The 27,927-nt window shown below is 43.5% G+C and overlaps 1 protein-coding gene across 1 annotated transcript in view; it reads left to right on the plus strand.

Annotated features, from left to right (window-relative positions):
- The window catches only part of LOC115099805 (probable ATP-dependent DNA helicase HFM1), a 451,200-nt gene that overhangs the window by 388,090 nt on the left and 35,183 nt on the right, over nucleotides 1-27,927 (plus strand). The window contains exons 23-24 of the mRNA XM_029617654.1: nucleotides 15,291-15,376; nucleotides 21,501-21,584. Coding sequence (XP_029473514.1) covers nucleotides 15,291-15,376; nucleotides 21,501-21,584 — 170 coding nt within the window. The remainder of the gene's footprint in view (nucleotides 1-15,290; nucleotides 15,377-21,500; nucleotides 21,585-27,927) is intronic.

Consider the following 27,927-nt stretch of genomic DNA (forward strand, 5'->3'; position numbering starts at 1 on the left):
CAATCAAGGATATGCTGGCGTGCCCCAAGGTGGACGCCATCGTTAGTGCTCTGGTCAAGCGCACTACCATTCTAGTGGAGGGAGGGGGGTGGCCCTCAAGGAGGCTCATGACCGACGCCTGGACGCCATCCTGAAGCAAACCTTTGAGGTGGCAGCTCTGTCTCTGCGAATCGCAACCTGCTGCACAGTGGTGACGCGTTCCTGTTTGTCACAGGTCAGGAACAATGCTCCGGCAGCGGACATGGAGTCAGCTCTCTCGTTCCTTACGGATGCCGCCTCCGACCTAGTCCGTACGACAGCCAAGGGGGTCTCATCCTCCGTAGCAGCCAGGAGGCAGCTCTGGATACGGAATTGGTCAGCCGATGCTCCTTCTAAGACACGTCTCACTAGAATGCCATTCAAGGGTTCTCTCCTGTTCGGCAGCGACCTAGATAAACTGGCCAGCACATGGGGCGCCTCTCCAGTACCTCGACTGCCGGAAGACAGGTCCAAGAGGAACCAGTGCACCTTTCCGAGGCCCTCCAGAGGTAGAAGCTCCCAACGCTTCACTCCCTATAGGAGTCGCTACCAGGCACCTTGTCCTCAGGCCAGGACCCAGTCCTTTCGGACCAAGCAGCACAAGAGGGGAGCCAGCTCGGGTTCAGGTCCCGGCCGCACCTCACAATGAGAATCAGCCGATCCATCTGGGGGACGAAGCCATAGGGGACAGGTTAACCCTCTTCTACCCCAGATGGGTCGAGATTACGTCGGACCAGTGGGTCCTCGCCATCATCCGAGAGGGGTATTATCTGGACTTCCATCACATCCCTCCGGACAGGTTTGTGGAATCTCCGGGCCCAATCCACAAGAAGGCGGCATTGGAAGCTACCCTGGCGAGGCTCCTGTCCTTGAAAGCCATAATCCCAGTACCTGCATGGGAAATGGATTCTGGGCACTATTCCATTTATTTCATGGTACCCAAGAAAGAGGGCACTTTCCGACCCGTCTTGGACCTCAAGTCAGTCAACCGATACTTAAAGGTCCTGAGGTTTCGCATGGAAACTCTGCGCTCAGTCAAGACCGCAGTACAACCAGGGGAATTCCTCACGGCCTTAGACTTGTCAGAAGCCTACCTGCATATCCCGATCCATCGGGATCATCAGCGCTACCTACGCTTCAAGGTTCTGGGACGGCACTTCCAATTCCGGGCTTTGCCCTTCGGGTTAGCCATGGCGCCGCGGACCTTCACCAAGGTGATCATAGTGGTAGCAGCGGCGCTCAGAAGGGAAGGAATCCTTGTCCATCCCTACCTAGACGATTGGCTGATCAGGGCGAAATCACGAGAGGAGAGCCATCGGGCAACCAACAGAGTGATCACCCTTCTGGACAGCCTGGGATGGGTAGTCAACCTAAGCAAGAGTTGCCTACTGTCTTCCCAATCACTGGAATACCTGGGAGTCCGGTTCGACACCCAGGCAGACAAAGTCAGCCTAACCACCAAGAGAAGGTTAAAGCTCCAGACTCGTCTACGGTCCTTGATGGGAGCCAGCCGGCCCATAGCCTGGGATTACCTGCAGGTTCTCGGTCTCATGGCATCCACCCTGGAAGTGGTACCATGGGCAAGGGCCCATATGAGACCGTTATAACACTCCCTCCTCTCTCGGTGGAGCCCACGTTTACAGAACTACACCGTGCATCTACCTCTACCCGCCAGAGTGCGGACCCAGCTACGGTGATGGTTGCAGCCCAACCACACGAGCAGGGGGTCGAAGATGTCCTCCCCCACGTGGACTCTGCTCACCACAGATGCCAGCCTGAGTGGAGGGGGAGCACACTGCGAAGAGCTCACCGCCCAAGGGCGGTGGAACATCAACCGTCTAGAGATTAGCCTGCCTGCGATTTGCTCACAGACTGAGGAACAGAGCAGTCAGAGTGATATCCGACAACACCACCACGGTGGCATACATCAACCGACAGGGCGGAACCAGAAGCCAACAGGTGTCCCTAGAGATAGCCCCGCTGATGGCTTGGGCAGAGGCGAATCTCCAGGACATCTCCGCTGTCCACATTGCCGGAAGGGACAACACCGCGGCAGACTTCCTCAGCAGGGAAAGCCTAAATCTGGGAGAATGGCAGCTGTCCCCCACAGCCTTCCAGATGATTGTGGATCAGTGGGGGACTCCGGACTTGGACCTACTAGCGGACAGGTCCAATGCTCAAGTACCCAGATACTTCAGCCGCAAGCGAGATCCGTTCTCTCACAGGATTGACGCCCTGGTTCAGCCATGGCCTCCAGGGACCCTGCTATACGCCTTTCCTCCGTGGCCCCTGCTGGGCGCCCTTATACACAAGATTCAGAGGCTCAGAGGCCTAGTTTTTCTAGTGGCACCAAACTGGCCAAGAAGACACTGGTACACGGACATGAGAAGACTACTGACAGGGGAGCCCCTTCCCCTACCTCCTCTCAGGGACCTGCTTCGTCAAGGTCCCATCCTCCACGAGGATCTGGCTCAATTCTCTTTTACGGTCTGGCCATTGAGAGGGCTAGACTGAAGAAAAGAGGTTACTCAGAGCCGGTGATAGATACACTCCTCCGAGCTCGCAAGTTTTCCACATCCCTCACCTACATAAGGATCTGGAGAGTATTTGAAGCCTGGTGCGACACTCATGGCACCAATCCACATGCGACCACAATCCCTATTGTTCTGGATTTCCTGCAGGATGGGCTTCAGAAGGGTCTCTCCCTAAGCTCCATCAAGGTTCAGGTGGCTGCGCTGTCTTGCTACAGTCCCAGGAGGGATGGCAAGACTATTGCCACGCACCCAGATGTTTCCCGCTTCCTGAAAGGAGTCAAGCACATTCGTCCGCCACTGAAGTGGCCAGTGCCCCTGTGGAACCTCAACATAGTTTTGGATTTCCTCGCGGGATCCACCTTCAGACCCCTTCAGGGCCTGTCTCTCCGTTCGCTAACTTTGAAGATGGTGTTCTTGCTGGCAGTGTGTTCCGCACACCGCATCTCAGAGCTACAAGTGCTGTCCTGCCGGGATCCCTTTCTCAGGCTCACTCCAGAGGCTATCCATCTTCGCACGGTTCCCTCTTTCTTACCTAAAGTAGGCTCACAATTTCACCTCAACCAAACCATATCCTTGCCAACCACGGCGGGTTTGAAGAAATCAGAAGAAGGGCGTTTGCTACGCCATCTCGACATCGGCAGATTGCTGCCCAGATACCTGGAAATGACAGAGGCAGTACGAAAGATGGACCATCTGTTCGTCCTTCACAGCAGGAAGAAACAAGGGGAAGCGGCCTCTCGGCCCACAATCGCCCGCTGGATCAAAGAAGTTATCAGAGCGGGCTACGTAGAGTCCGGGAAGTCACCACCTCTGCAGGTCAAGGCGCATTCTACCAGAGCGCAGGCGGCCTCTTGGGCAGAATCTAGGATGCTGTCGCCCGCGGAGATATGTAAGGCGGCGACATGGTCCTCCCTCCATATCTTTTCCAGATTTTACCGTCTGGATGTCCAGGTCAGGGAGGACACAGCATTTGCGAGGGCAGTCCTACGCGGTCCTCAGGCAGCCTCCCGCCCAGTTCGGGAGTAGCTTTTGTACATCCCACTTGTTCTGAGTCCATCTGCTACATGCTAGGAAATGTTGAGATTACTTACCTGATAATCTCCTTTTCCTTAGTGTATGCAGATGGACTCACCATCCCACCCGGCTGCCAGTATACATGGGTTTTCGCCACTTCAAGGTAAGACATGTCATTTCTTACACGAGAGCATCCACTCTACCAGGTGTCGACGCCTTCTGGTTGGGAGCGCTGGTGGTCTCCAGCTACTATCAATCGGTCAGGGGAATCCTGTTTCACTAATTCATTGATCGGTCAGTACACATATATCCATAACAGCTTTTGCAAGGAAGATTACTGAGTTGCTTCACTTCCTGTGGGGGTATATGTACCCGTGCTGACGTCAAATCCGTCTCCAACTGCTAGCACGAGCACACTATATCCACTTGTTCTGAGTCCATCTGCATACACTAAGGAAAAGGAGATTATCAGGTAAGTAATCTCAACATTATGATGGTCGACCTAACCCTTCCCTCCTGGGAACTAGCAATGAGAGACACATCCTTGGTGTGAGAGAACATTGCATCATCTGGAGAGCAGGTCCATGCTATAGGATCACTTTCTGCTGCACCAGGTTGATGCTCTCCAACCATGAGACCTTCCTCCTCTTCGAATGGTCCTGTGAGCAATATTACCCAGACACCGCCGGACCCTTGCTGCTGCCTCTCGTGGCATGAGAAGTTGTCGCTGGTCATCCTGTTAAGCACCATGCCATTTTTTAATGACGCTTATGATTTTCAGTGAAAAACATAATCTTTTATTGAATAATATAAGTATTCTCGGGAGATGCTGATGCCATGCCTCCGACAACCTGTCCACCAGCATCTCATCATATATAGGAAGTGATCCTTCTTTTATAGATAACATACGATATTGTGGAAGTTTCTAGACTTGCGTGACCCCCAAAGAATCATTTACATAGGTTGTCATGTCAACAGCATGATGTGACTATCTCTGAACTGCCCTGATTAGTTTTCCCAGGCATGGCCCATTTGACCTCACTCTTGAGATAGTCCTTTGTTCTGTTAAAATCTTACTGGTCAAGATAATTAACACATCTGTGGCTGTCTTGTTAAAAACTCCTGAGAATAGTGCCTAAAGCTCCCGCCGTTGGTTTCTTCTTTGTGACCCAATGAATAGGCCTCACCTTTCTGGTGCCAGCTTGCCTGCCTGACCAGCTGAAGTTTGCAGGTCATTCTCAGCAAGTCACGTAGAGTTCATTCAGCCAAAGCAGGCTAAGAAAACCCAAGGATTCTGGGGGGTTTTCGTTCTCCATGTTGGTTTTCTGTTCAGGCCCACTCATCAATCCATGCGGCTTACGCCACCGATATTCCTCCCTTATGCTGTCCTCTAGGCATGCGGGCACGTATTTCTTAAAGGGCCCGCAGCAGGAAAAGCCCACGGCAGCCTTGGATGATGTCATCTCCTGTTGCCCTATAAAAGGGCTCTTCAATCTCTGCTTTGGGGCTTTTACAAAGTCTCTTAGTCTCTTATCCTGGTCTTCTGTGGTCATCAGTTCCTGGTCTCCCTTGGTCTTCTGTGGTCCTTGATCTGTTCCAGGTCTCCTATCGTCTTGTTTGTCCTGGGTCCATCTTTGCTGGATTAAGTCTTTAGTCCTTTTGGTTTTAGAGTCTTGTTCCTCAGTTCCCTATTCCTGAGTCCTGTTCCTGGTCTTCAGAGAGCTTGTTCCAGCTTGCGGTCCATCCTGGTCTTCAGTGCCCACCTGGTCCTTGTCTTCAGTCTTTGCCTGGTTCCTCGTCCTTGCTTGGATCCTTGACTTCAGCCATCTCCTGGTTCCTCGTCATTGTCTGGAACTTGTCTTTAGTCTTTTTCCACAACTTCACCTGGTCCTCTGTTTTCAGCCTGCTGTGGTCTTCAGCCTTGATCTTAGTCCTGTATCTCCAGCTCAGATCCATGTCAGTCTTCAGTTCCAGCTTAGTGCAGCTGCAGTCTTGGTTCTGGTCTTCAGTGGATCCTTGTCATTGCCTAGCCCATGCTTGGATACGCTTATCCTCCAGTGGCATGGACATTGACCAGCATCAGAGTTGTGTCGGTCACATCTTGGCACAGAGGCTCATGCACACCCACTGTCCGAAAGGGCCGTCGGAGTGGAAGGAGGGTTACCCTTAGAGACCAGCCCTGTCTGCTGGTTCTCTGACAGGCGGCATCAGGGCTGCCGGACTGGAGATGGGACTTGATCTCGTCTATAAACCTCTTTGTTTGCCTCAGCTACTCCAGGTCTACCACACTAGCCTCCAGAGATCACACTCGTTCTCTGAGAGCCAGGAGCTCCTTGCACTGGGTGCACTTATACAATCTCTCACCGGCGCGTAAAAAATCATGCATGTGATATTCAATGTAGAAGACTGGAAGGCCCCCCTCTTGCTGTTTAATTGCTGCCTTCATCTTAATTTTGTTGAATTCTTAGTTAAGTTTAGGGTGATAAGGGAATAGGAATGTGTAAATAAGAGTCTTTTAAATTTAGTGGTATATTCACTATTAATCTGGTAGTGACCTGCAACGGGATAATTAAACTCTTGATAAGGCCAGGGACAATCCTGGGCTTTAGTTAAAAGGCTGATTGATTTTAAATGTGAAAGTGTCTCCTGCCTGTAAATCAAAGGATGAGTTAGGAGTGGATAGGAGAGGGGTGGGAGGGAGGGAAAGATAGACACAAGCTTTTTCCTACCTTTTGGCTAGTTTTTTTTTTTATTTTAATTTTGTTAGATTTTACAAATAACACAAGAATACTTTGTACCAGCAATGGGGAATGTGCAATGATATATAGTTACAGTAAATATCAAAGAAAACAAAAATAAAAATAAAAATTTGTCTATACACATTCCTCTTAATAATAAGGAAAAAAGGGGAGACCAAGAAAGAAAAAGCAATAAAATTAAAAAGAATAGTGAGAAGAACATTCCATGCCATCTAAATTGTTTAGCCGATCTTACGAAGCGCGAACTTTAGGCATATAAGTCCCGGAATAGCCGCAAGTGGGAAGGTTCATAAAAGGCATAACTAACATTTAAATATTTCACAAGATACTTGCATGGATATTGTAAAATATACTGTGCGCCTAATTACAAGACCTCAGGTCTCAGAGAGAGAAACATTTTCATACACTCCTGAGTAGTTCTAGTAAAATCAGGATAAATCCACATTTTCTGACCATAATAGAGTAGCAATCTATTACAAAGACAAAAATCTAAGGACAGTATTCCTATCACTCATAAAAGTGAATGATACCAATAGAGTCCCTCTCTTTGAGATCTCAGTCTCTTATGACGACTCCAAAATGTCCATCAAGTTCAAAGATGAATCTTGAGGTTGAGGCTGACTTCCAGTAGCAGCTTCCTCATGATGTAGCAAATAATATGCCTTGGTGATAACAGGATAGCGTCCTGTGGAATCTTGAGAACATGCAAAATATAGTTCTTGAAAAGATCTATAGGTGCATGTTGAATCTTCTTAACTGCCAAAACCCAAGAATCTAGAGCTTCTGTTTTGGCCCCATGAGATGAAACCAATTTTTCTGTAACCAAAACTCGGTGGTTAGTATCTAAAGAGACCTTAGTTAATGAAGCAATAGATGCCTCAAGTATTACTAATGCATTCCATACAGCGTCCAAAGTAATTACTGCAGGCTTCATTAGAGCAATTTTTGAAACCCGGAATTCCTGCGGCAGACTGCCTTCGCTCGAAGTGATGTTAATACTCAAGCCCCCTGATGGAGCCTGTATAGAGGTTTGAACTGAGGAGCCCTTGGCTCTAGGTGACTCAAAAGAGGGAGAAAAGACTTCCAATGGAAGTAAACTCACAGTTGCTGAAGCTAGAGTTGGCTTCACAGTTGCCTCCATAACTACTTCTTCCAGAGCCGGTGTCCCCCGACCAATCTCGGAAACTGCAGGCAATGATTCTGTAAAAACAGGAATCATGCTGAAGGGATGGGATGGCATTATCAGTGTTCCGGGGCTCAAAGAGATATCCTCAACCAGTGGGGCCGGTGTCCGCTCAATGTCAGCCCTCATAACGGCCTGCGATCCCAGAATGGATGTAGGTATGGAGGCAAAGAAACCCTCGAGTTTCGGTTGAGTTGAATCAAGCAAGGGAAACATGGGTATTCTCCGTAAGATTAGCTTTCCACTTAGTGTGAGGCATTACAAGTTACAACAGCAACAAAAGAAAGCGAAAGAAGAGAAAGCTCTTTGTGTGCTCCTCACTCAGTGGCCATCTTGGTCTCGGCTAGCTTTTTATATATAGAATTGGATGTTATTCGCAAACACTTGGCATTCAGTGTTGTAGGATTGGATGAGGTCATATATTGGAGACATGAAAATAGTAAATAGGATCAGGGAGAGGACTGAGCCTTGAGACACTCCACAAGTGAGATGTCTAGGTTTGGACAGTTTGTTGGCCCATATAACTGATTGTGCTCTGTCAGAGGGAATGATTCAAACCACATTAAGGTAATGCCATTGATGCCAATGTCCTTTAAGAGTTGAATCAGGAGTTGGTGATCAACAGAATCAAAGGCTGCTGAGAGATCAAGAAGGAATAGGAGAGATGTGGGAGACAGTATACAGAACAAAGAGAAGGCACTGAACAAGGCAGAATAGTGTGTAGAAAAGGAGTGTTTATTGGATCATAATTCAGCCAACTGATAACTCATGAGAAAAGACAGAATAATCTAAGAATAGTTAAATCCATAGACACCTGTAGTGTACCATGAAACCATTGTCTCTGTTCAGACCTAGGGTGAATGTGTTACATTTTTTGATGAGTTCCATTTCAGTAGTTTCTCACTGGAAAGTCCCTTTGAAGCTCTTTTGTAAGGATATAATAACTTTAGGGTCAGATAGGGAGTATCCTGGAAGGTTGAAATCTTCTCCTGTTGGTTTCTCCCTCCCGCTCCCATCTTCATGTATATTTACCCATCTCCTGTATTGTAACTGACAAAAGGGACTCTGGTCCTTGAAAGCTCATGCCTCAATAAACTGGTTAATTTATAAGGTGCCACCCGCCTCTGTCATTTTAACTTAGCCAGTTGATTACCCATTGAAAATTGACCCCCTCGGAGAACATTTCATTTTTTACAGTTCACTAAATTCATATAAAACTTTCATTTGTAATTTTATAAGAATTAAAATAGAAGTTTCCTTACTTATAGAGGGCAACAACGATACTAGGGGGTGGGAGGGATGCAATATTCAGACTGCATTTTTACATTGGTAAATGTGTTTGGCAACATTAAAGCATTTGAATATTGCCCTGTAATGTCTGAAAACTAAAGAGTTGTGATTTATTTGTTTATTTATTTATATTATTTTGTATACCGATATTCTGCATAATATAAATAACATCAAATAAAACATTGAATTAAAAACATTTAAAATAAAACAATTAAAACATAAAATACAAATGAAATTAATACAATAAATATCTATCATAAACATTCATAAAAGATAGCAATTAACATACAAACCTCGCTTTCTCCTAGCATGACTGTTATAATAAAAAACCATAACATCATTTAAAATACTTTATGATGCTTCCTCTCAAAATGCTCTTCTAAATAACCAGGTTTTTAATGCTTTTTTAAAAGTTTGGTAATTTGACTGTAGTCTTAACTCAATCGGAATGGAATTCCAAAGTTTCGGTCCCGCCAAGGATAGTGCTCTTTCCCTGATGTTACTCAAATGCGCAGATCTGACTAAAGGAATACTTTTAAAAAACGTTGTTTGCTGATTGTAGATTATGCTGTGGAGTTTGATCCGCAGGGCTGCATTTAGACATTCTGGTTTTTCATTATGCACTAGTTGTGCCCGGCCACGCGTTGCAGTGGCAGAGTCAGGTTCTTTTCCCCCCCTCCCCCTTCCCCTTGCTCATATACCTCAGTCACACATCGTCCTCCCCCTTGGTCACTCACCCCCCCCCCCCCTTTCCTCCCCTGTCCCCATTCCAGCTCTCTCCCCTCACACTCACCCCTCCCCCTTCGGTCACTAACCCCCCTTCACTCCCCTGTCCCCACTCCAACTCTCACCCCTCACACTCACCTCTCCCCTCTGTGTCTCTCCACTGACACTCACTGCCCCCCTTCATTCACCCTCCCCTCACTGTCACCTCTCCCCGCCTACTCCCTACCCTTTTGTCAGTGACATCGCACCCTCTCTCAATCTCCTTCCCTGATTCTGATCCCCTCCGGCTCGCAATGCCCTCCCAGCTGCACCCCCCCCCCCCCCATCCCTTTTGTGCGGTTCTGCGTGGCCCGCTCCCGAAGGCGCGAGGTCAGCGAGGATCCCTCCCTGTCGTGCACGTGAGCCGTACCAGATCGCCGCCGCAGCTCCTCCCAGGTGTCGAATTTCGGCCGTCCGAACCACCACGCCCGATATTGCTGCCGGTCCGCCGCTGCTGCTCCTCCCAGCGCCATGTTGGTCCCGTTGTGCGTGACGTGCACCGCTGCTGCCCCTCCCAGCACCATGTTGGTCCCGCTGTGCCCGATGTGTGCTCCCGCCCGCTCATGCGCAGTACAGCAGCTTCATTTCCCAAGGTAGATAGCGTGTGTTGCATGTCTGTCCAACAGATGTCGCTGTTTTCCCCACACACATGTAAAAACATGTTTTTTTCTGTAACCGTGTGACATCTATGTAATCTAGATAGAGAAGAACCTTGTCGAAAGTGAAAGCAAGGTTGTGTCCAAATTTGAAAGCAATTGGTGCAGTAGCTGAGCCTGGTTAAGTTGAAAAAACAGAACAGAGCAGTAAAGGTTACAGTTTGTGTTTTTTTTTTAACCCAAATGAACAGCACCAGCAAAGAATAGTTTAAATATGCAAGCACGCCTTCCTGGCCCCCCCCCCCCCCCCAACCCGGCGAAATAGAGCAACCCACGCTACAGCCCCCCTCTCGGGAGATAAGGAGAATCAGTGCCCCCCCCCTGTGAAAAACGCGCGGCGGAAAATAAGAACGGTCCCCCACTGTGCTCCTCCCCGGCTACATGTGTAAACTGCGAGGGTGTGTGCTAGGGTTTGTTCCACCGGCTGCCATGTCGCAAAACTTCACCGGTGAAAGTGGTGCTTCATGATTCCTGACCTAGTAAGGGCAAATGTCCGCTGAGGATATGGCGCCGACGGGCTGTTGCCTTTACTATGTCACATGGTGTACCAACGTCATTGTTGTCTCCGTATAGCATAGTAAGGGCAAGGTCCACCGGCGCCATTTTGGTTGCTGGCATCCGACGGCCCTACTGAATGTGATGTGTCCCGGACCGTTCCTGTGGTGCCGGCGGAGAAGCACGGACTTGTATCAGGTGTAGTGTGTGATCGGAGTGCAGTGCGTGGGTGGGTGGAAGAGGGTACTTTAATTTAAATTTGGAGGGTGTGTGAAATGCGTGGCTTCCCAATGTAGCAGCCAGGAATTCGTGTTTTGGTGTGTTTTGGGAGGGTGGGTGAAGTAAGTGACATTGGCAGGCGTGTGGGTGGGGGTGTGTGGTGTGATGAGTGTGCATTTCTGTGTGTTATGAGGGAGTGTCAATGAAAGACAATAGCCCTGTGTGGGGGTGTGGTGTGGTGTGTGACTGTGTGTGAAAGGTGTAAGAGGTTGTGCTTGCGCTGACAGCCACCAGATGTCACTGTTTTGTGTAAGCAATTTTTAAACTTGTATTACCTGTTACAGGTGTGACCTATATGTAATGTAAGTGTATAAGATCCTTCCCGTATGGGAAGTGAATGTTGTGTGCAAATTTGAACGCATTCGGTTAAGCGGTTGGCGAGATTAGCGACGACGTACAAACTATTTAACATTTTTATGTATATAGATTAGACAGAGATCTTTGTATTCAATTCTAAATTTTATCAGCAACCAATGCAATTCCATCAATGTGGGTGTAATATGATCAATTTTTTTTAACATTGGTTAGGACTCTAGCTGCAGCATTCTGTAACAGCTGAAGCGGTCTCAAAGAATTATTTGGAAGACCCAAAAGTAAAGCATTACAATAGTCCAATTTGGAGAATATCAATGTCTGTAGTACTGTCCTAAATTTGTTATGAAATAGAAGTGGTTTCAATTTTTTTATAATACGTAATTTATTAAAATCATCTCTAATCATATTACTAATGTAATTCTTCATTTTTAACTCGCTGTCAATACTCACACCCAAATCCCAAGCAGAATTAACTAGATTAAAATTAGTTTTACCAACTCTGTGCTTCATTAATACAATCTAGTTTAATCTATTGCTTAAAAACACTATTTCTGTTTTTTGATGATTTAATGCTAATTTCAGATGTACCAGCAATTGTTGGATAGAGGTCATGTATATTTCTAATAATTTCAATGTATTTTCCTCCAAATCTAATACTGGTAATAGCATTTGTACATCATCGGCATAAATATAATGTGTAATCCCTAAACCTGATAAAAGTTTACAAAGGGGCAGCATGTATAAATTAAATAAGGTTGCTGATGTTGCACTGATAGTGGACCCTTGGCCCAAGGTGGGGTTGACGGTACCCGCAGGGCAAGCCCTATGGGTCCCCACCGTCGGGAGGCGGAGCAGGCTAGGAGACGGAGGTCAACAGGAGCTTCGCCAGTACCAGCCCACGTTCCTCTCAGGTTGAGCCCTTGGGTGCCAGGGCTGGCTGGACTTAGACGGACCTCCGTGTGACGACTCCCAGTTGGTGTAGACAAGGGTGCGCCAGGAACCAGCAGAGGTATTGGAGGGCCAAGGACGGTCCGGATGAGGCAGGGATCCAGAGAACCAGACGCCAACAGGAACAGAGTGAAGCAGTAGGCGCCAGGTAAAGATAGGCCGAAGCCTGAGAGGCCAGGTCTGTAGGATACTGAAGGAGAGTCCAAGGCAAGCTGGAGTCAGGGCAGGCGGCAGGGAGGCAAGGTACTGGAAGCAAAGCTGAAATCAGAGCCAGGAGATCAAATCAAGCATAGTCCAGTCAAAGCAGGGGTCAATACCAGAGAATCAGTCCAAGCGTGGTCCAGGCGAAGCAGGTCAATACCAGAGAATCAGTCCAAGCATAGTCCAGGTGAAACGGGGGTCAATACCAGAGAATTAGTCCAAGCGTAGTCCAGGTGAAGCAGGGGTCAGTACCAGAGAATCAGTCCAAGCGTGCAAGGAGGAGGTGAAGGAACAAGTAGGAACTGGAACCAGGAACAACAAAAGGGACAGGAGACAGGAACGATAACAGGAACAAACAACGAGCACCCGAACAATTGTGGAGACCTTTTGCCAAGGCAGGGAACAAGTGACTAGGCCCTACCTTTTATACAGAGGCCCAGTGATGTCATCATCCAGGGCCTTGAGCTACTTTCCCGCCGCGGCCCCTTTAAAAGTGTGCGAGTCGCGCCTGCCTAAGCCAGGGCCCGGAGGAAGCAGGACGGCGGCATCACTCCTTGGCCTGCATGGGGATACTTGCCGGGTGCAGGGAGGAACCGCGGAGGAGTCAGGAGCGGCAAAGGCGGCTGCAGGTGCTCGGGGATGGAGGCGGAGACTGCCCACCACCGCGAGCGAAGGTGAACCGGAGCTGGCAGCTGGATTCCTGGGGTGAGTAGGCCCGGGCATGGGCCTATCACGGCCTATCACGGCCGGGATGCGTAACAGCTGATAAAAATGAACCTTGAGTACTCCGGAATCAAGAGATATTTTGTCTGACTTAAAAATCCCCATCTTAATAATATATGACCGCTCGCTCAGATAAGGCCTAAACCAAGATAGAGTTTTTCCTGATAATCCAATTTCCGACAGCCTGTTAATTAAAATACTATGATTAATGGCATCAAATGCTGCTGAAATATCTAACATAACCAAATGGTAGCATTAAACAGAGTCCATACCTCTAAGAATAGTATTGGTTAAAGACATTAAAAGCATCTCTGTACTAAAACATTTTCTAAATCCGAATTGTGAAGGATATAAAATATTGTTATCATCATTATAATCAGTTAACTGTATTTGTACTACATTTTCCACACACTTAGCTAAAAATGGGAGATTTGAGACCGGTCTATAATTGCTTTGTATCATAACATCAGAATTCCTATTCTTCAATATGGGCTTTATGACTGCACCTTTTAAACTCTCAGGTATTCTTCCTTCAAGCAAACATAAATTCACAATATCCGCAATTGGCTTAGCAATGATATTAGATACCGTCTTCAATTGCTTTATCGGTATAACATCTAATTGATGGTTTGCAGAGTTCATTTTTTGGATAATTAACTCAATTTCAGTAGAAGAGACTAGATCAAATTCAGACCAGACTTGATCAGTCGTTCCTTGCAGGGTAATTTTTTGGTTTGAGACTTGCGGGAGATTATCAATTACATTCCGTATTTTATCTTTAAAAAAAATAGCAAATTCATTACATTTAGAACTATTTGTATCCATATAAACCGATCTGATTTGATATTTGTATCGAGAATGTCGGTATATAAAAATTCTAAATAAATAAATAAATAAATACATAAATAAATAAATAAATATGCTTTGATTGCATTGGTACAAAGGAGAACAGGACCTGAGACATTAATTTTAAGTCGTGAATTTTCCTGGCATAATAATCATATTTTGCATTCAAGATCTGACTTCTATATTTAGATAGAAGAACTCTGGAAGCCACTAAAGTTTGGGTGGACAGGTTTTTACACCATGCTCTTTCTTTTTTCCTTAAGATTCTCTTTAAATCTTTTAAATCTATTGAATACCAAGGGGCATTTGACTTCTTTATGCCCTTTACTTACTTTCTAATTATTGGACTAAGTTTATCCGCTAGAGCTTGAGTCAAATCAAACCAGGATTCTATCTTTTTACATGCTTTTTCAATGGGCATGTCCCATATCTACCCCAGTTTAACACCACCTCAATATTATTATTATAACCTACCATTTTAGAGCTTCCAAAGCATCCAGTAACTGAAAAACAACCTCATTATCACTCCTGCTTGAAGACTGGTGCCCAAAGTGTACACATAGGGGCGCACTAAGGGGCAGGCCTATTATGCGTGTTCCTTCGGCGCACAGCGCCTCCGGAATCTCAACCAGCCTTTTGCCGGTGCCCAAAATGACATTAGTAGGGGAGCGGAGCTATTCCTTGCGGGAAATGTGGCAGCTAGACCCGGGAGTGCTGGCTTGGGCAAGTTTTCAGAGCATAGGATGGTATAGCCTCTGGTGACAATCGAGGTAAACAAGCACAGTCAGCTTGGAAGCTGACTGTGCTTCCTAGCTGACTGTGCAATGAAACCATGCAAGAATAAACACATTTAAGTTAAAGTATTACATTTTTTTAACTTTCTAATATAGAACAATCTGATGTATTTGCTAATTCATGATACTGTGAAGAACTCTGTTTTCTGACGGAGATTATGCCAGTGTTTTCTGTCCAATATGATCCTGGACATACCACTACTTTAAAAATGAATGTATTCAGTAGAACAGAAATGAGACAGTTTTTCAAACTAGTAGCCTTGATTATTGAAATTTAAAAAATTTAGGAATGGCTGCTGCATTAAATGTTACAATAGAAACAAAAAAGGGCCTTATTTACTAAGATTTTTCACCCATTCTTTGTCTGTCTATATGAATAACGTTTTTAGTAAATCAAGCCAAAGTATTTGAAAATGTTGTAATTTAAATGTTAATGCTATAATAATGTAACTGTGCAATTTTTTTTACAGGTGTAACATTATCAAATGCAATGGTAAATGCAGGCCTAACATCATTTCAAAAAATAGAAAATATAAATGCAAGGGAACTTGAGCTGGTATGTTTTTATTATTCTCTCTCTCTTAGAAACTCATGGATAGATTGTTAATATTATTGTTTATAATTTGTTTGCTTTACAAAATGCATAGAATTTCCTAGTTTTTCTACTTTTTTGGCCTGGCTTGCCTTCCTCCATACTTGAACTTACAGACTAATTGAAATCTGCCGCCAACCTATTCACCATTGCATATAATTTGAGTCTGAAGTTGAATTATCTTGGATCTTCATTTGCGGTCACCAAGATTTTTCCCCTAATCATCCCTATTCACTCCTTCCTCTATCATGAGTCATCAAAGCAACAGTCCCCAGTCTTCAGAAGGAAGTCACAAATTGCAGCTGCCTTTGAACTAGATGTACAAGTACACTGAATATCTTATGAAGATGTTGCTTTTGTTAAACTGGTCGGCAATACAAGCACAATGCTAATAAAAGTTAAACGTGTCAGCAAGCCTGTCTGCGTGTATTTCTACCCCTGATGAAGCTTGGTTAAGCGAAATACCGGCCACGTAGGGCTTATTCTAAAGTTTCACATCAGGATTTTTTGAAGTCTTTTTATATGCTTTAAAAAATTTATTGAAAAATACTTAAGGTTTAAGGTTTATTTTTGTTTATATACCGTCATTTCAGCGGTAGCCTTCACAATGATTTACATTACAATAAAAACATAATAAGAAAGTTACAATCGTTTATAAATAGAAAAATAAAAGTAAAATTACTAGCTTAGAGAAATAGCTTAAAAGATAATATTACTAAAAGACAGAATAAAACTATACATATTAAGCAAATAAAATTTTAAAATATAAGTATATAGTTCCAAGATAAACTTAAGATCACCCAGAGATGGTATAAAACTAAGCATCTGGCTATTTCTCCACATCGTTGTATGCCGCGTTAAACAACCATGTTTTAAGGTCCGTTTTGAATTTACTTTTATCTTGCTGCATTCTTAGTTGGACTGGGAGTGAATTCCAAAGTTTTGAGCCCGCGATCGATAGGGCCCTCTCTCTGACCTGGCTAAGGTGAGCTGACTTGATTGTAGGGATTGATGACAGTGCTTTATTGACCGATCTTAAATTTCTCTGCGGAGTGTGTAATCGCAGTGCTGCATTTAACCATTCTGTTTTTTCTCCATAGATAATGTTATGTACTATACAGACAGCTTTATAAAATATTCTAGAATGCATCGGTAGCCAATGTAATGCGAGCAGTGTTGGGGTGATATGATCAAACCTCTTTTTTCCTGACAGAATACGAGCAGCTGTATTCTGAAAAACCTGGAGCGGTCTGATTGTAGATTGGGGCAGGCCAAGTAACAGAGCGTTACAATAATCCAAATTAGCAAAAAGAAGAGCTTGAAGAACGGATCTAAAATCAGAGGGTTCTAGTACTGGTTTCAATCTTCTTAGCGACAATAATTTAAACTAACCATCTTTTAATTTCGTCGCAATGTGTTTTTTCATGTTCAATTCAGAATCTATTATCACTCCCAGATCTCTTGCAAATAATGATGGCGTTAAAGTGGAGTTCTCAAACTTAAATTCTGGGATATTAAATTGAGATCGCTTTCTTTCTAACAGTATTATTTCAGTTTTTTCTGTATTTAAAATTAATTTCATTTGTGATAACGGTGTTTTTTTTGAGATAGATGGTTATTAATTTGTAGGTAAAATCAATATCATTTTCTATGGGTACTAAAAACTGGATATCATCTGCGTAGATGTAAAATTTCAGACCCAATCCTGTGAGAAGATGACAAATAGGTAATAAATAAATATTAAAAAGGGTAGCCAAAAGTGTTGATCCCTGGGGTACCCCTGTTTGAAGTGGGATTTTTTTGGATAAAGAATTCTTTATTTTAACTTGGAATGATCGGTCATTGAGAAATGAAGTAAGCCATTTTAAAACAGTATCTGAGATTCCTATTTCTTGTAGACGAGTGATCAATGTGTTATGTTGAACAGTATCGAAGGCCGCAGACAAATCTAAAAGAATTAAAAAGTATCTTTTTCCTACATCAAAGCCTCTTAAATCTGTATCAGTCAATGATAATAAAAGAGTTTCCGTGTTAAAATTCTTTCTAAAACCGAATTGACTAGGGGATAAAATATCATTTGATTCTAAAAAATAGTCAAGCTGGCATTGTACTACTTTTTCTAAAATTTTAGCAATAAAAGATAAATTAGATATAGGTCTAAAATTACTCAATTGGGTATTATCAAGATTGGGTTTTTTGAGAATTGGTTTAATAATTGCATTTTTCAAGGCTTCGGGAATAATGCCTTCCGTCAAAGATATGTTAACTATATTGGCAATAATCGGTGAAATTATATCTGTAATGAGCTTAAGTGTTTTTACAGGGATTGGGTCCATTGGATGTCTAGCTGGATTCATCTTTTTTTTATCAGGGATCCTATTTCAAGTGTAGATGTTGGTTCGAATTCGCTCCATTTTATATCAGGTTTATTGGGCATCTTGATTTCTTGGTTAGGTTTAAGTATAATTTGTGCATTTAATTGATCAATTTTATTCTTGAAAAACAGGGCTAATTCATTAGTCCTTTCTTCAGATAGTTCAATATCGGTTTCACAAGGGTTTTTTGTTAAATTCTTTACAATGGAAAACAGAATTCTTGGATTATGTAAGAATTTTTCAATCCTAGTTTTGAAAAATTCTTTTTTTACTTTATCTATGGGTTTTGTTTATAATGATGTTGTGCTTTACGGATATTTGGCTAGAGAGTTTGAATTCTTGTTTTTTCTCCATTCTATTTCTAATTTTTTTAATTGTGTTTTTTTTCTTTTTTAGTTCGTTATTGTACCACGGATTTTTTGTATTCTTTAAACTAGAGATTTTGCATCTAGTGGGGCAAAGTTTATTTGCTATAGCTTGAGTTTCATGTTCCCAGGAAGAAACAGAATCTGTTATGTTATCGAATTTAATTTTATCTGCTAAATTTTGGAATTCTATTTGCAAATCTTCAATTTTAGGTTGAAGTTGAAAAGATATTAATTTCAGTTCATTACTGGTGGTTTTTATTGAGAAATTAAATTCTGCTTTGGCCAATATTAAGTAGTGGTCAGACCATGGTACTTGGGTTATATTAGTATTGATTTTTTTTACAGAATTTAGAGTTAGTAAAAATTAAATCTAATGCATGCCCAGCTCTATGAGTGGGGCTATTGTTGGCGAGTTCATATCCAAGAGTTAATAGTGATTCTTGTAATGTGAAACAGGTAATATCTAATGGGGAATCATCCATTTGTAGGTTAAAATCTCCTAAAATAATTGACGGTTTATCAGGATTAAGGGATATAGCTAAGTATTCGATAAGTGGAGAGATATTATGATCTAAAATACCAGGTGGACAGTACAGTAAACAAATTTGCATTTGCTCAGATTCAAACATTGATATTTCGTATGAATGTACAATATCCGCAGGGATATATTTAAATTTAAACATTTTCTTTGCTATTAGCTTAATACCCCCTCCTTTTCTGTGTGACCGAGGAATAGAAAAAATGTCATAATTATTGATTGCCAGCTGATTTAGCAAAACATTATCGGTAGTTTTTAACCAGGTTTCGGTTATGGCAAAAAAGTCAGGTCTATTATCATGTAACATGTCCGCTATTAATGCTGTCTTTTTGGAGATGGCTTGTATATTAATTAAAAAGAAAGTAAGAAATAAATAGTTTGTAAGATTGCAGTTCTTAGAGAATGAGGTATTGGACATTTATCACAGTGCGATGGAGGTTTTTTTGTTTGCAGTTAGTCTTTTTTGATCCTATGTAGTTCTGATATCTTCCATGGTTAATACAGACAGGAATTGTTTTAGGTAGGCGATCAGCTTTGTTAGCCATGATTAAGGGGGTCATTTTCCAAGGAGTTACCACAGGAGATAAATTTGCAAATCGTGCTAACAGCTGTTAACGTGATTTGCGAAACAGCCGCAGTGTTAGCGCGGCCAATAGCTACAACCCTTTCATTCACGATACGTTGTGCGCTAGAGGACGGTAAACGTTTATCGTGGTTCATGACAATTCTGGACAGCCTGTTTTGGGAGAGAGAGAGAGAGAGAGAGAGAGAGAGAGAGAGAGAGAGAGAGAGAGAGAGAGACTTGCTATAATGTCTACTCCCTAGACAGGTATTTGTATCCCTATGGGAGGCCCACCTAGTAACTCGAGGTGGGGATTAGGTATGAGTGTAGGGGGTTGGGGCCACTTTCACATTCAACATGAGACGTACGAACAGAACAGTGGTCTCTTGTGAAGATTTGATGGCCTTCGGAGTGAGGAAACTCACTCCAAGATGAGATTTGGGCAATGTTCTCTCAAACTAGCTTGTTGTTGCCCAGGTAGAGTGTCCATCAAGCTAGTTTGAGAGAACATTGCCCAAATCTCATCTTGGAGTGAGTTTCCTTACTCCGAAGGCCATCAAATCTTCACAAGAGACCACTGTTCTGTTCGTACGTCTCATGTTGAATGTGAAAGTGGCCCCCAACCCCCTACACTCATACCTAATCCCCACCTCGAGTTACTAGGTGAGCCTCTCATAGGGATACAAATAGCTGTCTAGGGAGTAGACATTATAGCAAGGCGCTCTCTCTCTCTCTCTCTCTCTCTCTCTCTCTCTCTCTCTCTCTCTCTCTCTCTCTCTCTCTCTCCTCTCTCTCTCTCTCTCTCTCTCTCTCTCTCTCTCTCTCTCTCTCTCTCTCTCCTCTCTCTCTCCCTCCCTCCCTCCTGAAACAGGCTGTCCAGAATTGTCGTGAACCACGATAAACCTTTCAGGAAACAAGGCTGTTCGTGCAGTGCGATGGTTGTTTATCGTGCACCGCGAAGATGTTTCCACTATTCGCGAAAACATTGCGGCACATGATGTTTCCCCGCTGCACGAAAAAAGCCTCATTTGCATGGGAAACGCCCCTTAATGCGTTACCAATGCGATATTGGAAAAAGAGGCTCTTGTTAAGTTTGTTATAGAGATAAGTAATAAATCAGTATTTTAAATTGGATTGCACAAAGAGGCAGGCCCCTTTGTCGCACTCCTTCGTGCGTGCGATGCCCGGTGCTTTATGGCCCCCCCGCGACTCTAGATGGGAAACGCCCGGAGGTGGAGCTGTACGAGCGGGGGGGAACAAGTGCTGCTAATGGCACCGGACCCGGTAGAGCAAAGATGACAGACGAACCTTTACCAAGTCCAGGCCTTTGGTGGAACTTGAGGCAGAAATTCAAGCGGCAGCAAACAGCAGGTAGGTCTTGGTAGTGGGGCTTCCACGCCGGGACCTGACGCCGGCACTTGGATTTGGTTAAGGTGAATGTTTGAATTGACCAGGCGGTTCAGGCTTGCTGACACCTTTAACTTTTATTAGCATTGTGCTTGTACTGCCGACCAGTTTGACTTATAATTATTTGTGGTTTCCCTTTTTTTTTGATCTTCTAATTTTGGGTTACCTTTGGGCTCCTTGTTGTTGTGATGTTTGTAATTGAAAAGTTTTACCAAGGACACAGAAAACAGAGACTGTATGTTCCCCACAATTAAAAGCTTTATTTTATTTTCTTATGCGCATAAGGAAGTTAGATGCCAAAGAGCAAAACTGTCTTGCCTTCACATAGGATATGCCATGCTTAAATACATTTTCTTACCAAAATAAAATGTTAAGATAAGCACCTTTTGTTTGAAGATGAGAGGGTGAAGGCATATGCAATTTATAACTACTTTGACAAAGGGTGAAGGCATATGCATTTATAACTACTCTGGGAAAGCTAATTTAACCTTGAGAACATCCTGAGGGAGATTACCTTTTTAATCACAAGGGAAGTAATTAAATATTTGTCTATCCTTATCTTGTAAGAAACAATTCACAGTTGTTTCTTGGGCCTCATTTGCAACTTTAAATCATCAATATTGTCCACTTGCATTTTCTATTGAAGGGATTCTTTTGATCAGTTTTAAATATTTCATGTTGCTTTTGTGCCATTACTGGGATACACTCTCTCAGGAGCTTTTGCAGTTTTCAATGTTTTTCCTGTGGCACTGCTAAAATATACAGTACATCAGAAACTTTGTTTACAGAATTAATCATATAGCAGCAAGAAAAATTAAGTATAGACCATGTTTTACAGATTGTGAACAGACATCCTCCCTTTGGGAACCAAATAAAAGAAGCTGTAATACATCTACCAAAATATGAACTTGGTGTTGAACAGGTATCAGTTTCTTTTTGAATTCTCTCTGTTTTATATGCTTCTAATTTAGTAATAGATTGTCCCCATGAAAGCAAACTAGATAACTGCTCTGGGTTAAAGGTAGTTCCATTTTTCCTACTATGCCAGTCCATTCCAAACAGGTGAGTTATGTTCTCATATCAGCAGATGGAGGCAGCGCACACAGACTTTCCTTATGACATCATCGCCACTATGTATAGATGGTGCAGCACAGAGAAACTCCAGTATTCTGTGCCTGCAGCAAATAGAAGGACCCACTGGTGGAGCAGCAGGATTTCTAGGCTAGCACTAATTCTGCTAAGGGCCAGACTCTTGTTCACCCAGGAGAGTAAGCCTCCCTTTCAGTTCCCAGTTCCAGAGGGGACTAGGTAGAGCCCGGTTGGCGGGGGGGCTTCTTTTTCTTGACCCCCCCAAACCCTGGTCAGGAGTGTCTTGATCAGCTTCTGGTACTGTGGAAAGGATCCACCAGTCTGCTTCCCTGTTTCCCTCTACTTTCCTGGCATGTAGATAGATGGATTCAGTTCCAGTGGGTTATGCATTATATTTACTCCTGCAGTGACATCAGCCTACCAGTATTCTCCATCTCCAGCAGATGGTGGATGTGCATTTCCCTACTGGGGATTGCTTTATTATTTATTTATTTTATTTACTGATTTTATATACTGTCATTCGGTGAAGCCATCACAACGGTTTACAACAGTAAACATAGAATTACAGTGATTAAAAACATAAATACAATCCAAAGTAAAATAATTGAAAAACAATAACAATTAGTAAAGTAAGTATATAAAATAAGATCAATAAATGAGATAAAAAGGATTTTTTTAAAGAGCGTTGTAAAACAAAGGAATTAGTACTAGGGAAATAGGATAAGACATGTTACGGACATAGCAGTGGACCTTTGGGCCGGCCTGAAGGAATGAGAAGATTTATTTATTTATTTTATTTAACTTCTTTTACTATACCGATACTCAAGACCAGGTCTTATCGTACCGGTTTACAATATAACAGGGGGAAACCAATTAACATCTAGGTAGAAGGTAAAGTTACATTAAAACAGGGAGCGGAAGAGATGGAAGAGGAGAGCACTCCGCCGAGAGGCAGTAGGCCGGGAAGCGGCGCCAAGCCATACGTAGAGCTGAGTCTTCGCCCTGGAAGCCTGTGGACCCACCGAGAGGAGCTCGTGAGATCCCAGGCCGCTGGGACTTTGGAGATCACTGGAGAAGAAGCGCCAACTTCATCCTGGAAGCCTGCGGACCACCCGAGAGGAGCTCGTGAGGTCCCAGACCACTGGGACTTAGGAGAACGGAAGAAGCGAAGGATGATGAAACGATCCGAAGTCGAGGCAGGCGGCAGGAACGGAAGTTGGGAGCCAGCAGGGGTCAGGAACCGGGAGTCAAGCAGAAGATCCCGATCCGGGAATCCGGAACAGGAGGGAGAAGGGAAGTCCCAACCTGGGACAGAGGCTGCAAGCCCAAACCTGAAGCAAGAGCCGAAGGACTAAACAGGAGCTGAAGATCCGAGCAGGAGCACTGCAACAAGCAAGAACCTTGTTGCAAGGCAATTTACTGGGAGCAGACGCCGGCTTAAATACAAACCGGTGTCTGACGTCAATTTGTGGGAGGTCCACGGTTTGGCGGGAAAAGCCCTTTAAATTGGGCTTCCCCGCGCGCGCATGCCTCGAAGGGGAGGGGCCATGTTCTGAGGTTCGGTGGCGTCTCCCTCGTGGAGACGCCACTGCGAGAAGGCCTGAGTAGGCCCGACAAGCCGCGCACCCTGCCGTAGACCCCCCGAGAGGCCGGACCAAGCCAGAACACCCCAACGCTGCCGCCCGGAGGCCGGAGGTAAGGACCCGGTCGCAAGATGTGCGACCGGGACCGCAACAGTACCCCCCCCCCCACCCTCATGTGCCCCCTCTTGGAAGGACCAGGTTTACCAGGGTGACTGAGATGAAATTGCTGCAGCAGAGATTTGTCCAGGATATGACGGGCTGGCTCCCAGGTGTTGTCTTCAGGTCCGCAGCCCTCCCAGGCAATCAAGTACTCCCATCTTCGCTGATGGAACCGGACATCGAGAACCTTCCGAACTTGGTAGATGGGATCGGAATGCACCGTCATGTCTGCAGGCTCAGGAACTTTAGGGTGAAATCTGGAGAGAATGAGGATTTAATCTGTCACCAAGTCCTGTGCTCCACTGAGAATTAGATCTAATATTGCTAATTCTCAGTGAAGCACAGGACTTGGTGAGAGAGGTAATGGTAGTGGGGCCGCTTGGCAATAGTGATCATAATATGATCAAATTTCATTTAATGACTGGAAGAGAACAGTGTGCAAATCCAAGGCTCTCGTGCTGACTTTTCAAAAGGGAAACTTTGATAAAATGAGAAAAATTGTTAGAAAAAACTGAAAGGAGCAGCTACAAAAGTAAAAAATGTCGAAGAGGCGTGGTCATTGTTAAAAAAAATATCATTCTAGAAGCACAGTCTAGATGTATTCCACACATTAAGAAAGGTGGAAAGAAGGCAAAATGATTACCGGCATGGTTAAAAGGGGAGGTGAAAGAAGCTATTTTAGCCAAAAGATCTTCATTCAAAAATTGGAAGAAGGATCCAACAGAAGAAAATAGGATAAAGCATAAACGTTGGCAAGTTAAATGTAAGACATTGATAAGACAGGCTAAGAGAGAATTTGAAAAGAAGTTGGCTGTAGAGGCAAAAACGCACAGTAAAAACTTTTAAAAATATATCTGAAGCAGAAAGCCTGTGAGGGAGTCAGTTGGACCGTTAGATGATCGAGGGGTTAAAGGGACACTTGGAGAAGATAAGGCCATCGCAGAAAGATTAAATGATTTCTTTGCTTTGGTGTTTACTGAAGAGGATGTTGGGGAGGTACCCATAATGGAGAAGGTTTTCATGGGTAATGATTCAGATGGACTGAATCAAATCACGGTGAACCTAGAAGATATGGTAGGCCTGATTGACAAACTGAAGAGTAGTAAATCACCTTGACCAGATGGTATACACCCCAGAGTTCTGAAGGAACTAAAAAATTAAATTTCAGACCTATTAGTAAAAATTTGTAACCTATCATTAAAATCATCCATTGTACCTGAAGAATGGAGGATAGCAAATGTAACCCCAATATTTAAAAAGGGCTCCAGGGGCAATCCGGGAAACTACAGACGGGTTAGCCTAACTTCAGTGCCAGGAAAAATAGTGGAAAGTGTTCTAAACATCAAAATCACAGAACATATAGAAAGACATGGTTTAATGGAACAAAGTCAGCATGGCTTTACCCAGGGCGAGTCTTGCCTCACAAATCTGCTTCACTTTTTTGAAGGCGTTAATAAACACGTGGATAAAGGTGAACCGGTAGATGTTGTATACTTGGATTTTCAGAAGGCGTTTGACAAAGTTCCTCATGAGAGGCTTCTAGGAAAAGTAAAAAGTCATGGGATAGGTGGTGATGTCCTTTCGTGGATTGCAAACTGGCTAAAAGACAGGAAACAGAGAGTAGAATTAAATGGATAATTTTCTCAGTGGAAGGGAGTGGACAGTGGAGTGCCTCAGGGATCTGTATTGGGACCCTTCCTTTTCAATATATTTATAAATGATCTGGAAAGAAATACGAGTGAGATAATCAAATTTGCAGATGACACAAAATTGTTCAGAGTAGTTAAATCACAAGCAGATTGTGATAAATTGCAGGAAGACCTTGTGAGACTGGAAAATTGGGCATCCAAATGGCAGATGAAATTTAATGTGAAATTTATCAGTGTGTGTTACCTTGTTCCTGTGTTCCTGCTTGTTCTATGTTCCGGTGTCCCTTCATTCCAGTCCTGCCTTTGTCTTCTGTCTTGTTCCTGAGTCCCTGTCTTGCCTCACCGTTGCCTTGCCTGATCCTTTTCCTCAGACTAGTATTATTATGTCTTGTCTTGTCCACATCTCCCTTGGCCTGATTTCCTGGATTCTGACTTCTGCTTTGGACTTTGACCATTCTTGTCTGCTGCCTACTCTGACTTGCCTATGGGTGCTTGTTGTCTGCTGCCTGCCCTGACTTCCGCCTGACCTTTGGACTCTCGTTCTTGCCACCACCCTAGTAACCCACCTAAGACTTGTTAGCTGCCAGAACTCAAGTGCGCAACTTGTGGGGAAGGTGGCTGGTAAAGGCGAAGCTCCAGTCCTGCCACAGGGCACTTCCACTGGCTAATGGGGTGGGCCTAGTGGGTTCACCTTCCAGGCTGTGCCAATCACCCCTTGGCACCAAGAGTCCACCATCTTCTGATCCTTTGTTAGCGATACACAAAAGAAAGAATGGTGTTCATCAACATTGGATGCCTTTTTTACAAGACTGGCCAGTTCAGGTGCTTTTTTATGTGTTTCGTCCTTGGCCTCTGGTGGACAGGGTTCTTCATAAGAGTTCACATTATTGGGGGCTTGTAATCATGGTAGCTTCCAGTTGGCCAATATCCCCTGGTATGCGGATCTAGTCAGATTGCTAGATAGAGATCCATTGTGTTTTTTCCTCCGCATAAGAATCTATTATTTCATAAGAGCATAAAATATTCCATAATGGGTCAGACCATAAAGTCCAGCATCCCGTTAAGTCGCAAGTACCCAATGCCTAGTAACTCATGAAAACCCGGATTGATTTTGTCTTAAATCCTGGCTCATCTAATCAAGAAGGGCTATTCTCATGAAGTTATGAATATCCTTTTGCATTCAAGAAAGAGTAAAACTTCAGTGGTGTATGTGAGAATTTGGCGAGTGTTTGAGTGTTGGTATTCAGCTAAAAATATTGTGCTCAGAGATGCTTCAGTGCCATTCTTACAAGAGGGACTGAACAAGGGCTTGGCTCTCAGTTTTCTAAAAGTGCAGGAAGCAGCCATTGCTTGTCATAAAAGACCAGTCATAGGTAGACAATTATCATCTCATCCAGATGTATTCCATTTTTTCAAGAAAGTGAAACATAGTAGATCTCCAATAATGTATCCAATATTTCCTTGGAAGCAAAATTTAGTCTTGTCTTTCGTGTTAAGCTCTGTCTTTGAACCTGTAATATCGTACTATTAAAAAGGTGTTTTTGGTGGCAATCTGTTCAGCCAGAAGGATTTCAGAATTATAGGCATTTTCGTATAGGGAGCCTATTTTGGTTTTCACGCAGGATATGGGAAAGATTCGTACAGTTCCCTCCTTTCCTCTGAAAGTGGTTTTGTTGTTTCATTTTTACCAGGCAGTATGTCTTTCATTCTTTCATACAGACTCGTAGGGAGGAGTATGATCAATTGCAATGCTTGGATATAAGAAGGATGCATTTAAGGTATTTGAAAGTCAATAATGACTTCAGAACATCTGATAATCTCTTTGTTTTGATTAGTGGTCCCGGGAAAGGAGAGGCAACATCTAAGGCTTCATTGGCTTATTGGATTAAAGAGGTGATTGCAGCTGCCTATATAGATAAAGGTCATCCGATGCCCTAGAAATAAAGGCACATTCAACTAGGCTTTGTGGACGAAACTTCATTTAGTGTCTCTCCACTGAAGATCTGTAAAGCAGATCCTTGCATTCGTTTTCATGCATATTGTTTGGATATTCAGGCCAAGGAGGAAACTTTGGTTCAGAAGTCTTAAGAGTGGGTTTGGCAATATCCCACCATGAGAAAAGCACAAGCGGTCAAGACATATGCTGGGCTCTGATTTTTCTTATATAAACTTTATTTACAAAAGTGGTTTACCTTTAGTCACATTCATACTCAGCATTTATCTTCAGCCATATTCACACTTAGCATTTACTTTCAGTATGCACATTTCAACATTTATCTTCTGTATTCACATCTCTGCAGTTATCTTCAGAATTCACTATTCAGCATTTACTTTCAGTCAGTGGCGTAGCCAGAATTGATTTTTTGGGTGGGCACAAGGTTAACATAGGTGGGCACAAGGCATGCAGGTCTACTAGTTTTTTTCTTACTGATAAATAATGCCATATACTGCACCCTAGAATGGCTTTCTAAGTAGTTTGCAACAGCCATTATGTGTCATGTATGAAACTTTAAAATAATTTACTTCAATTATTTCAAGTATAGAAAACAATCAAATCCAATCATATAATAAAACAAAAATTAATGTATTCTTTCATGAACCATCTTTGCAGAAACCCAGAAATCTTCATAAATACAATAAAATATAATTAATCATTAGAACAGGTGCAGCGCAAAGCTAGGGCAATTCACATTACAAGTAACATGAAAAAAAAAAATTCAAATTCTGGTGTAATCTCAGCAAAAAATAACCCTCCACTGCTATTTTGTGAAGTAACAAACTCTTG

The sequence above is a fragment of the Rhinatrema bivittatum genome, chromosome 10 (assembly GCF_901001135.1).
Source record: "Rhinatrema bivittatum chromosome 10, aRhiBiv1.1, whole genome shotgun sequence".
In the NCBI taxonomy this organism is placed as follows: domain Eukaryota; kingdom Metazoa; phylum Chordata; class Amphibia; order Gymnophiona; family Rhinatrematidae; genus Rhinatrema; species Rhinatrema bivittatum.